Genomic DNA, 12,294 nt, shown 5'->3' on the forward strand with positions numbered 1-12,294 from the left:
CAATCTTGTTAATATGATTCTGACATTTATAGATTAGACACTTTTGATTAGTGCTTTTATTTCAGTCAAGTACATGAGTTAATATACACATTTGTGTACTTTATAATGAACGGAACAATTTGACTGAAAAGGTGAGAATAAACAGTACTTAAAATATGTTACATACAATAATCATTGTATGTGTAGATATTCATAATTCACTTTTATGCTTATTCATAATTTTTTATATAAGTCTTTAAATAATGAAGTGTTACATATTTTTATTTAATTTCTAATTGTAGATGATTCCATAGAGGAACTCATTTATATGATGTACATATTTGATTTACATGTGTTCATACCTTTGCTTTTGAGTACACATAAATCCCTCTTAGTTCATATTTACTGGTTCACATCTGGACCACTTCTGGAAGCATATTATTATTTACTTTATACATCATTTGAGCAGTTGTCTTTTCTACAATTTTAAAATGTGTGACTTTATGAATCATTTGTTGGGTCTCTATAGTCTATTCTATTAATTATCTTTATTACTCTCTTTTGTAATATGAATATTGTGTGATTGTTTTATATGTATGTCCCTAGACCTGTATGCAATAAACAATGTATGCTTCAACTGAAGTTGGGTACAATAATTGTAGTTAATATTTGTAAGTATGTATTTTATTCTATTTAGTATTGCACTCCATTTTTAAAAAAATGTTTTCTTTATGTTTTCCTCCGCCGAGTGGCGGGGCTCTCCCTTAGAGATAGGGTGAGAAGCTCTGTCATTCGGGGGGAGCTCAAAGTAAAGCCGCTGCTCCTCCACATCGAGAGGAGCCAGATGAGGTGGTTCGGGCATCTGGTCAGGATGCCACCCGAACGCCTCCCTAGGAAGGTGTTTCGGGCACGTCCGACCGGTAGGAGGCCACGGGGAAGACCCAGGACATGCTGGGAAGACTATCTCTCCCGGCTGGCCTGGGAACGCCTCGGGATCCCCCGGGAGGGGCTGGACGAAGTGGCTGGGGAGAGGGAAGTCTGGGCTTCCCTGCTTTAGCTGCTGCCCCCGCGACCCGACCTCGGATAAGCGGAAGAAGATGGATGGATGGATGGATGGATGTTTTCTTTATATGATTTATATGTAGTGTCCAGCTTACTTCATCATCTATATTAACTCCTAAAAATGTGATTACCTTTATTCCTTTCATTTCAATATTATCCATCATAATTTGTGTTTTACATTTTTACAATATCCAAAAATGATATATTTAGTTTTATTGAAGTTTAGTGTCAGTTTATTGATGTGCAACCATCTTTTTATGGTCGAGTTCTCTCTGGATAAAATAAGATGAGAGTTGAATCAAGCGGTAATGAAGGTGAAGAATGGAAGATTATTATATACATAATTATATATAATTACACTCAGTAGTGACAATTAAAGACACTTTCATCCTGTTCATTTGAGCAAAGAAAAAGAGTAAAGTGTAATATTCTAAACAATAGAAGAATATTAATATCAGCAGTCAATATTCCAACATTGTGCAGCTGAGCTATGGTAAAAAAACATATTCAGCATTAAAGGCTTTATGAGAGTGATGTAATTATCAGAATCAGAAATACTTTATTAATCCCCAAGGGGAAATAACAATTTTCAGCACTGTTATAAACATGTGAATATTCAATGTAATAATATATTATATTAATACCATAATAAAGTGGTACGTTTAGGGACGTGTAATATTGTTTGTATGAACATCCTGAATGTTTTTGTGCTAGAATTGTTTGAATTAGTAGGGAGTGAAAAAAATAAGGCAGTAATGATAATAATGGTTTGTTTTAAGCCTGTTTGTGAATAATTAAAGATAATTAAAATACCTAAATAGAGCTTTCATCCTCAGTGAGCTGAACTACAGCAGTAAAGATGAGTTAAATAATGTGAAAAGGTCAGAAGTCAAATGGTTCTTCAGGTAATACATGGAGCCTCTGCTGCCACCCAGCGGCCGTTGGAAAGAATGCATACATTTTGTTTTGACATCCTTAAAGGCCTACTGAAATGCGATTTTCTTATTTAAACGGAGATAGCAGGTCCATTCTATGTGTCATACTTGATCATTTCGCGATATTGCCATATTTTTGCTGAAAGGATTTAGTTGAGAACATCGACGATAAAGTTCGCAACTTTTGGTCGCTGATAAAAAAGCCTTGCCTGTACCGGAAGTAGCAGACGAGTAGCGTGACGTCACAGGTTGTGGAGCTCCTCACATCCGCACATTGTTTACAATCATGGCCACCAGCAGCGAGAGGGATTCGGACCGAAAAAGCAACGATTTCCCCATTAATTTGAGCGAGGATGAAAGATTTGTGGATGAGGAAAGTGAAAGTGAAGGACTAGAGGGCAGTGGGAGCGATTCAGATAGGGAAGATGCTGTGAGAGGCGGGTGGGACCTGATATTCAGCTGGGAATGACTAAAACAGTAAATAAACATAAGACATATATATACTCTATTAGCTACAACACAACCAGGCTTTTATTTATTATGCCACAAATGAATCCCGCATAACAAACACCTCCCCCCTCCCGTTCATATAACCCGCCAATACAACTCAAACACCTGCACAACACACTCAATCCCACAGCCCAAAGTATTGTTCACTAGTGATGGGTTGATGAGGCAACACACTCAATCCCACAGCCCAAAGTATCGTTCACTAGTGATGGGTTGATGAGGCGTCATGAAGCGTTTCGACACATTGCAAAACTGTATTGATACTGTGTCGATACTGTGTCACTAAATACTGACATCTGCTGGACATTAAAAATCCCTACAGGCAACCGACTCAACTGAAACTGATTTTATGACCTAGTATATACAATAATATAAACCAAGTCATTGTATTTAATTTAGGATTATTTCATAACTTCATTTAAATAAAAATATATTTTTTATCTTTTTTAGATACAGTCAATAAATAATGTGAACATGTACCATAACATGGAAATCTAAGAGAACGTGTTGTGAATGAGGATGCTTGTGAACTGGGAAATTTTTTTTTACACATTTTTATTTTAAAAAAAACAATTTTTCCAACGTATTCAATTTTAGACGCTTTCTCTTCTTAGTTATTATTTCTCCGGCTGTAGAAAAGACCCGCTCACAGGGCACAGAGGAGGCGTCAGTGCGACACAGTTCGCGTATCGGTCACGTGACCAAAACAGCTCATGATCGGTCACGTGACTTTCTAAAAGCGGTATGCGCACCGACACAGGGTTTTGCTCCATGAGCTCGACGCATGCGCCGATGCATCGGTGTTGCCGGACCAATCATTACCGTTCACCTCCCCAAAGTTCATACAGCACATATATTTCCCCAAAGTCCCCAAAGTTACGTACGTGACATGCACATAGCGGCACGCACATACGGGCAAGCGATCAAATGTTTGGAAGCCGCAGCTGCATGCGTACTCACGGTACCGCGTCTGCGCATCCAACTCAAAGTCCTCCTGGTAAGAGTCTCTGTTGTCCCAGTTCTCCACAGGCCAATGGTAAAGCTTGACTGTTATCTCCCGGGAATGTAAACAATGAAACACCGGCTGTGTTTGTGTTGCTGCAGTCGGTCGCAATACACCGCTTCCCACCTACAGCTTTCTTCTTGTGACGACCGGGCAGCGGATCACAACAGTACCCCCCCCTTAAGGGACAGATTCCAGATGTCCCTTTGAAAAACTAAAACCCCCCCAACTATAACAAAGTTCAAGAGTCCAGGGAGGGTGGAGGGAGGATTTGGCGGAGGGTCGCCAGGTCACATGTCCCCGAATCCACCGGGGACCAGTCAGGTGGCGGCGGCGAATGGAACGCCGCTGCCGGAGGCGAGGCGGGCGACCATGGAAAGGCCACATTTGTGGCTGCCGAGAAGGTGGGCGTGAGTGGCGCCAGAAGTTCAGCAGCCGGAGAGTTCTGCGACTACGTCTCGGGTGTCGCTGCTGTTTGCGCCACTGGCGTCCATACTCTAACCTCCGAGAGCGCCGCTTGCGCCACCAGACTACCCGAGGTCGCTGAGACGACGAGGAGAGCGCAGACGTCACCGTGGAAGCAGGAGGAAGCGTCGTCGTCGCCGTGGAAACAGGAGGAAGCGCCGTCGTCGCCGTGGAAACAGGAGGAAGCGTCGTCGCCGCCGTGGAAACAGGAGGAAGCGTCGTCGCCGCCGTGGCAACAGGAGGAAGCGTCGTCGCCGCCGTGGAAACAAGAAGCGTCGTCGTCGCCGTGGAAGCAGGAAGCGTCGTCGCCGTGGAAACAGGAAGCGCCGTCGCCGTGGAAACAGAAGGCGTCGTCGCCGTGGAAACAGAAGGCGTCGTCGCCGTGGAAACAGAAGGCGTCGTCGCCGTGGAAACAGAAGGCGTCGTCGCCTAGGAAACAGAAGGCGTCGTCGCCGTGGAAACAGAAGGCGTCGTCGCCGTGGAAACAGAAGGCGTCGTCTCTGTCGGCGTGGGCGGAGCCAGAGGCGGAGCAGGCGGCTCGTCTGTCGGCGTGGGCGGAGCCAGAGGCGGAGCAGGCGGCTCGTCTGTCAGCGTGGGCGGAGCCAGAGGCGGAGCAGGCGGCTCGTCTGTCGGCGTGGGCGGAGCCAGAGGCGGAGCAGGCAACGGAGTATCTGCGGGTGGTGGATGTCTGAGCTGGACTGCTGTGTTGGCCGTAGGGGGAATCATCACCTGCAGCGCGGTGAGAATACTTCCCAGCTGTCTCTCCAAAACATCAAGGCGGGCGTCTTGGCGTTCCGCCATGGCATTGACGCAAGCCCCAAGAACGCCAAACTGTTCCTCCTGTTGTCCAAGTTGTTTGGCCTGTTGGTGCAATGCCCTTTTTACTTGGTCGGTCACTGCGGGGTCTCGTGTGCTTTGCAGCGATGGAGCAGGAGGTGGAGAGGATGGTGTTTGCAGGACCACCAGGGTTGATGGTGGCGTCAGAGTGGCAGGCGTCCGGGCTGTCGTTGTCGTGGAAACAGGTGCTGGTGCGGAAACCAGACTTGGATTCAGTGCTGGTGCGAGAACCAGCCTTGGAGCAGGTGCTGGGCGTGACTTTGGCAGAGGTGGCCTAGCCGGGGGTTGCGGCTTAGCATGCCGAAGGTCTGGTGGCGGAGGCCGGCATGGAGGTTTGGGCTTGGCTGGGCGCAGCTGTGCCCGCCCACTAGCAAAGCACCCAGTACTAGCCCCCCCCTCAAGAAGCGGATCCCAGACGCGTCTTGTGCAGTCTGGAAAAGTCTTTAGGGGTGGGAGGGAGGAGGTGAGGAGGTGGGTAGGCTCCTCCCCTTTTGATTGTCCAAATTGACTATTCTGCTCTTCAATAGTGGACTGTAGGGACGACCAGGAGGGAGAAAACAGAGGAGTGGGCGGAGCTTGAGCCATAGGGGGTGGGGCTTGAAAACCAGAATGTGACTGGTACTGACTAGACTTATAATTAACAAAAATGTCCTGATAGTATTTAATTGTTGAATTAAAGTCATTTGGAGGCGGCTGACAGAAAGAGGTGACTGAATTTAAAAAAATGTCTTCGTCTATGACGTCATCACCAGTGGATTGGATGACGTCATCCGCGCGGGTCTCCAGCTGACTGACAGCCCAATCAGTGAACTGTTTGGCAAAGTGAGTGATGGGATTACCAAACATCGGCGGAGGGGAACCCCGGGCTGCTTGGCTGTGCTCCGGAGGGAAGAATTGCGGGGGTGGCGCGTCTCTGTCGCGAGCTGAAGCCGTTTTGTGCGACTTCCGCCTTCGCTGACGTGTGCGAGCGGGCTGAGAGCGGACAGAGTACGACGAGTAACCAGGGTGAGTTTCATGTCTCTAGGACCTTCCTAGCCAGAGATAGATGGGGGGTGCATTCTGTGGCAGGTGGGAAATGCACCCCCCCATAACTCCACTTCTGGTAGTCCAATTTTCACATGGTTTTCAGTGTATACTCGGGGGGCTACGATGAGTAACCAGGGTGAGTTTCATGTCTCTAGGACCTTCCTAGCCAGAGATAGATGGGGGGTGCATTTTATGGCAGGTGGGAAATGCACCCCCCCCATAACTCCAGTTCTGGTAGTCCAATTTTCACATGGTTTTCAGTGTATACCGGGGGGGCTATGATTAGTAACCAGGGTGAGTTTCATTAAAAAATATATATTTCAAATGGGATGGAGTGGATTTTTACACTCTTAATAAAAATATTGTTTTTAAAAATTTAAAGCATTTATCATCAGCAAGACGTTACTGCTCGCTGCGACCTCACTTCATTTGGCACTCACCAGGATTTAGAGAAGAAACCATTAGATGCACCAATGTCTTTACATCTGAGGGCTCCACTAATTAAACATTCATCCGTGAAAGACAAAGTTGGATATATTCCTGCTGCTGAGATCGTGACGCTAATGAGGAAAAGGATACGTTTGTTTGCAGTTGATTTCCTGCTACAAATATTAGTGTCATCTACAATTCATGTCTGCCGTTGTTTTTATGCTGTGAAGTTCATATTTTGTCTGTGAAGTTGACCGTATGAAATGATTGGTGTTTACGGCGGTCACTCGCCCTGTCTCGTCAACACGTACATGCAGAGGCAGGTGCACACGTAGAAAAGCAGTCCGAGAGAGGCAACAAACCATTTGCAATCATGTTATTGTTAAGATAAGATTTACATTCAATGACAGCTAACGCTAACTATTCAAGTCGCTATTATTAGCTAACAACACCCAAAGCTAATGCATGAGTTACGTACGTATGTAGTTACATCATTACGGCCTAGAAGCCGAAAGAAAGGAGGGATATGCTGTGTGAATCAATTGGAAAGTTAGCGCCCTCTAGACATCTGTGTAAATGTTGCAAACAGCCCCTTTAAGGCCTTTGGAAATGTTCCAGTCTGAAGTGAGACGTTAACTAGATGAAGGAATTGTGGTGACAAACTGCTCAGCACAGACTTTAGAAATCTAGTGGGTAATTCATCAAAGTGTGTATGTTAATGTTAGATATGTGCCATCTCCAAGCAGAAGAAAATCTTTGACCTTGGCTTTTGGCACAGTTGTTCTGTCCATCTGACGCTTTGTGCTGACTTCACCCATTTTATAGTTTTCTTTCTTTTTGTGATAGTCAGTCACATTTGGCAGTTCTGCCTCGCTTGGGTTAGATTCCAAGCCAGGGTTAAATTCCAAGCTAGGGTTGGATCAGGAAGTAAAAACTAACGCTGAAACAATTCATGTGATTGACTCGCTGTGGCCAAAGTGCTAAAAGTGGGAGGAGGGGAAAAGTATGAGGCTGAATCTTCTGGTGGCAAAGCATCCAAGAAAAGGAAAGTGAAATGTGAAATTAGACACGGTAAAGCCAAACATTGACTGGACGCTTGATCCAAGCCGCTTAACCGATACGATAGATCTAGTGCTGGTCAGGGGTGTCACCACCTCCAAAGTTACGATACTCCCGTATACTAAAGTAATGTCCGATCATTACCTTATAAAATTTGAAGTTCTGACTCATTGTCAACAAGCTAATAATAATAATAACTGCTATAGCAGCCGCAACATTAATGCTGCCACAACGATGACTCTTGCTGACCTACTGCCTTCGGTAATGGCACCATTCCCAAATTATGTTGGCTCTATTGATAACCTCACTAACAACTTTGACAATGCTCTGCACGAAACCATTGATAGTATAGCACTGCTAAAACAAAAAAGGGCCCCTAAAAGGCGCACCCCATGGTTTACAGAAGAAACTAGAGCTCATAAATTATCATGTAGAAAGTTGGAACGCAAATGGCGCGCGACTAAGCTTGAGGTTTTCCATCAAGCACGGAGTGATAGTTTAATATCGTATAAACGCATGCTTACCTTAGCTAAAGCTAAATATTACTCAAATCTCATCCGCCTCAACAAAAACGACCCTAAATTTTTGTTTAGTACAGTAGCATCGCTAACCCAACAAGGGACTCCTCCCAATAGCTCCACCTACTCGGCAGATGACTTTATGAATTTATTTAATAAGAAAATTGAACTCATTAGAAAGGAGATTAAAGATAACGCATCCCAGCTACAACTGGGTTCTATTAACACAGATACGACAGATACTGCAATACAAAATAGTCTCTCTCTTTTTGATGAAATAACATTAGAGGAACTATTACGGCGTGTAAGTGGGATAAAACAAACAACATGTTTACTTGACCCACTTCCTGGGAAACCTATCAAGGAGCTTTTTGTATTATTAGGTCCATCGATGCTAAATATTATAAACGTATCACTTTCCTCCGGCATTGTTCCCCTAGCATTCAAGAAAGCGGTTATTCATCCTCTGCTCAAAAGACCTAACCTCGATCCTGACCTCATGGTAGACTACCGACCGGTGTCCCACCTTCCGTTTATTTCGAAAATCCTCGAAAAAATTGTTGCACAGCAGCTAAATGAACACTTAGTGTCTAACAATCTCTGTGAACCTTTTCAATCCAGTTTCAGGGCAAATCACTCTACGGAGACAGCCCTCGCAAAAATGACTAATGATCTATTGCTGACGATGGATTCTGATGCGTCATCTATGTTGCTGCTTCTTGATCTTAGCGCTGCTTTCGATACCGTCGATCATAATATTTTATTAGAGCGTATCAAAACACGTATTGGTATGTCAGACTTAGCCTTGTCGTGGTTTAACTCTTATCTTACTGACAGGATGCAGTGCGTCTCCCATAACAATGTGACCTCGGACTATGTTAAGGTAACGTGCGGAGTTCCTCAGGGTTCGGTTCTTGGCCCTGCACTCTTTAGTATCTACATGCTGCCGCTAGGGGACATCATACGCAAATACGGTGTTAGCTTTCACTGTTATGCTGATGACACCCAACTCTACATGCCCCTAAAGCTGACCAACACGCCGGATTGTAGTCAGCTGGAGGCGTGTCTTAATGAAATTAAACAATGGATTTTCGCTATCTTTTTGCAACTCAACATTAAGAAAATGGAAATGCTGATTATCGGTCCTGCTAGACACCGACATTTATTTAATAATACCACCTTAACATTTGACAACCAAACAATGACACAAAGCGACTCGGCAAAGAATCTGGGAATTATCTTCGACCCAACTCTCTCCTTTGAGTCATTAAGAGTGTTACTAAAACGGCCTTCTTTCATCTCCGTAATATCGCTAAAATGTGTTCCATTTTGTCCACTAGCGACGCTGAGATCATTATTCATGCGTTCGTTACGTCTCGTCTCGATTACTGAAACGTATTATTTTCGGGTGTCCCTATGTCTAGCATTAAAAGATTACAGTTGGTACAAAATGCTGCTGCTAGACTTTTGACAAGAACAAGAAAGTTTGATCATATTACGCCTATACTGGCTCACCTGCACTGGCTTCCTGTGCACTTAAGATGTGACTTTAAGGTTTTACTACTTACGTATAAAATACTACACGGTCTAGCTCCATCCTATCTTGCCGATTGTATTGTGCCATATGTCCCGGCAAGAAATCTGCGTTCAAAGAACTCTGGCTTATTAGTGATTCCCAGAGCCCAAAAAAAGTGTGCGGACTATAGAGCGTTTTCTATTCGGGCTCCTGTACTATGGAATGCCCTCCCGGTAACAGTTAGAGATGCTACCTCAGTAGAAGCATTTAAGTCCCATCTTAAAACTCATTTGTATACTCTCGCCTTTAAATAGACCCCCTTTTTCAAGCAGTTGATCTGCCAGTTCTTTTCCTTTCTCCTCTGCTCCCCCTATCCCTTGTGGAGAGGGAGACACACAGGTCCGGTGGCCATGGATGAAGTGCTGGCTGTCCAGAGTCGGGACCCGGGGTGGACCGCTCGCCTGTGTATCGGTTGGGAACATCTCTGCGCTGCAGACCCGTCTCCGCTCGGGATGGTTTCCTGCTGACCCCACTATGGACTGGACTCTTACTATTATGCTGGATCCACTATGGACTGGACTCTCACAATATTATGTCAGACCCACTCGACAGCCATTGCATTCGGTCTCCCCTAGAGGGGGGGGGGTTACCCACATATGCGGTCCTCTCCAAGGTTTCTCATAGTCATTCACATCGACGTCCCACTGGGGTGAGTTTTTCCTTGCCCTTATGTGGGCTCTGTACCGAGGATGTCGTTGTGGCTTGTGCAGCCCTTTGAGACACTTGTGATTTAGGGCTATATAAATAAACACTGATTGATTGATTTTGTCGGAGCACATTTGTATCACTACTAGAGGTATTTTGACAAAAACAGAGGATTGTGTGTTTTATTTGTGTGACCAGCAACATTTCAATGATACTATATGTAGGACATTACAATACTGTACTGCCATCTGCTGGTGACTTTTGGCTCCTGCACGATAAATTGACGTGTAGGCGAGAGGCAGGAGCTTCGTTTAACATTCACGTTGCCTTTTACCTAATTTTTCATTATAATTGATTCAATATCGTTTTATTGGTGATTAATACAACAATATATGCATAATTTTAGTTAGTGAAACAACTACAAAAAAAAAAAAAAGTAATAAATTTATTACAAACAACAGTTTTAACAAAGTCAATAATGCAAAATAAATCTAGAAAATCAAAAAGTGATCACGAAGATTTACTACAAAGCTTTGAGTCTTTTGCTCATGACACATCTCGCGAGATTAGAGCAGTCATAGACGAGAGCAGAACCGTCTTGTAACGTCAAGCGTGCCAACTGTCGTGAAAGCACATTGACTCAGAAATAAGGGAGAAGGACGCTAATAATTCAGTGTTATTATTTGTTCTTCAGTTTGTAAAAATGTATATCGTATAAAATACATATTTGAGTCTCTATTTCAGGAAGAAAAAAACGTCTCGGTGAGTGAGACGCTTATCGTGGTCGCTAGTTTAGCTAGCTAGCTTAGCTTGTTAGCTGCTAACAAAGAGACGCGGACGTTATCAACACATCGCTAAGTAGAGATCAAATGTGGGTGTAAAGTGTTGTGATTGTGTGAAAATGTGCGAAAGAACGATAGCAAAGTATGAGGAGGAGCTTTATCTAACAAAAGAGGAGAAGGAGCGACAACATCAACTACTGGACGCTGTTTTCAAGAAACATCAAGTTGTGTTACACAGAACAGGTGTGTTTACTTCTTACTCTCACATCTTTACTAACTTTATATTTCATTATTAACACTTTTCTTCAATATGAAGATGCTTTGTCTTGTGGGGATGATGCAATGCTTTGATTTAGATTCTTCATGAAAACGAGACAGTTTGAGGTTGATGTTCCTCTCAGTTTGTAACAATGTGTGATTGATTGATTGAAGGAGTTATGGGAAGTTTGCATAGGAAAGGGTACAGTTTCATCACGATACACATTCACTGCTACAAGAAAGCCTGAGATGGTTTCAGTTGAAATATGTGTTTATCTCACACAGATAGAACACAACATATGCAGAAAGTAGCATTTAAAAGACAACAATACTGCAGGAAAATAAAAACAAAATAAAAGCAAAATACTTTGTATATTCCCTGTGATAGAGTAGGTTACTCTGGATGCGGAATGCTGGTCTGATATCTTCTTAGGACAAGGACTCTGGTCAGAGAGTAGGGCACAGAGAGGCTTTCAGGCACTCTTTAATGATGAAGTTGAACAATTGTAGTATAGGTGTGTGTGATGTGTGGTCTAAAGGGAACACATACAAATAATGATTAGGATACATTTAGGCAATATAATATGCAATAAAACAACAGGATATGTATGATATTATATATAATATGATATTCTCTACAATGTGTTATAAAACTGATATACAAACAAATGTACATGGACTATTAAAGCAGTCCATTAGAGATGAATGGGGAATAAGCACTGTTGATTTAGACAGTGCTTTAAACGTGGTCTGTGTCGCCATCTAGTGGTAGAATAGGGTAACTACTGTGTAAGAAGAAGTATTAACAGGGCGAAAGTTGAGCTGGCGAATTATGTCGTCAAGCAAAAACATTGTTGCAACCAAACACTCGTTTAAGGCTACATCTAACACATTATAGGCATTTTAGCATTAATAACCGTGCTATATTCGACGTATACTTACATTTTAGTCAGAAACGCACACAATGCTGTTTACACAAGAGCCCATATTACGCAGAAACGCTACAAACAGGAAATGACGTCTCAGACTAGATCGCCAAATTAAGAGCACAGGAAATCTAACATCTCAAAACTGCGTCAGAATAAGATAAGACTAAAACACTTTCTGACATTCCCAGTTACGAGTAGCCGCAACCTGTAATGTCTTTTCAAAGCGGCTTTGAAGGAAGTAAGGGATTTGCACTCCTTTATGACTATTGATAGGGACTTCC

The 12,294-nt window shown here is 43.5% G+C and overlaps 1 protein-coding gene across 1 annotated transcript in view; it reads left to right on the forward strand.

The window, feature by feature from the left end:
• The window catches only part of LOC133579153 (uncharacterized), a 41,487-nt gene that overhangs the window by 14,419 nt on the left and 14,774 nt on the right, over window positions 1-12,294 (forward strand). Inside the window, exon 4 of the mRNA XM_061933684.2 lies at window positions 10,910-11,069. Within this exon, the coding sequence (XP_061789668.2) occupies window positions 10,910-11,069 (160 nt within the window). The remainder of the gene's footprint in view (window positions 1-10,909; window positions 11,070-12,294) is intronic.

This window comes from Nerophis lumbriciformis, linkage group LG03 (assembly GCF_033978685.3).
Source record: "Nerophis lumbriciformis linkage group LG03, RoL_Nlum_v2.1, whole genome shotgun sequence".
Lineage (NCBI taxonomy): Eukaryota > Metazoa > Chordata > Actinopteri > Syngnathiformes > Syngnathidae > Nerophis > Nerophis lumbriciformis.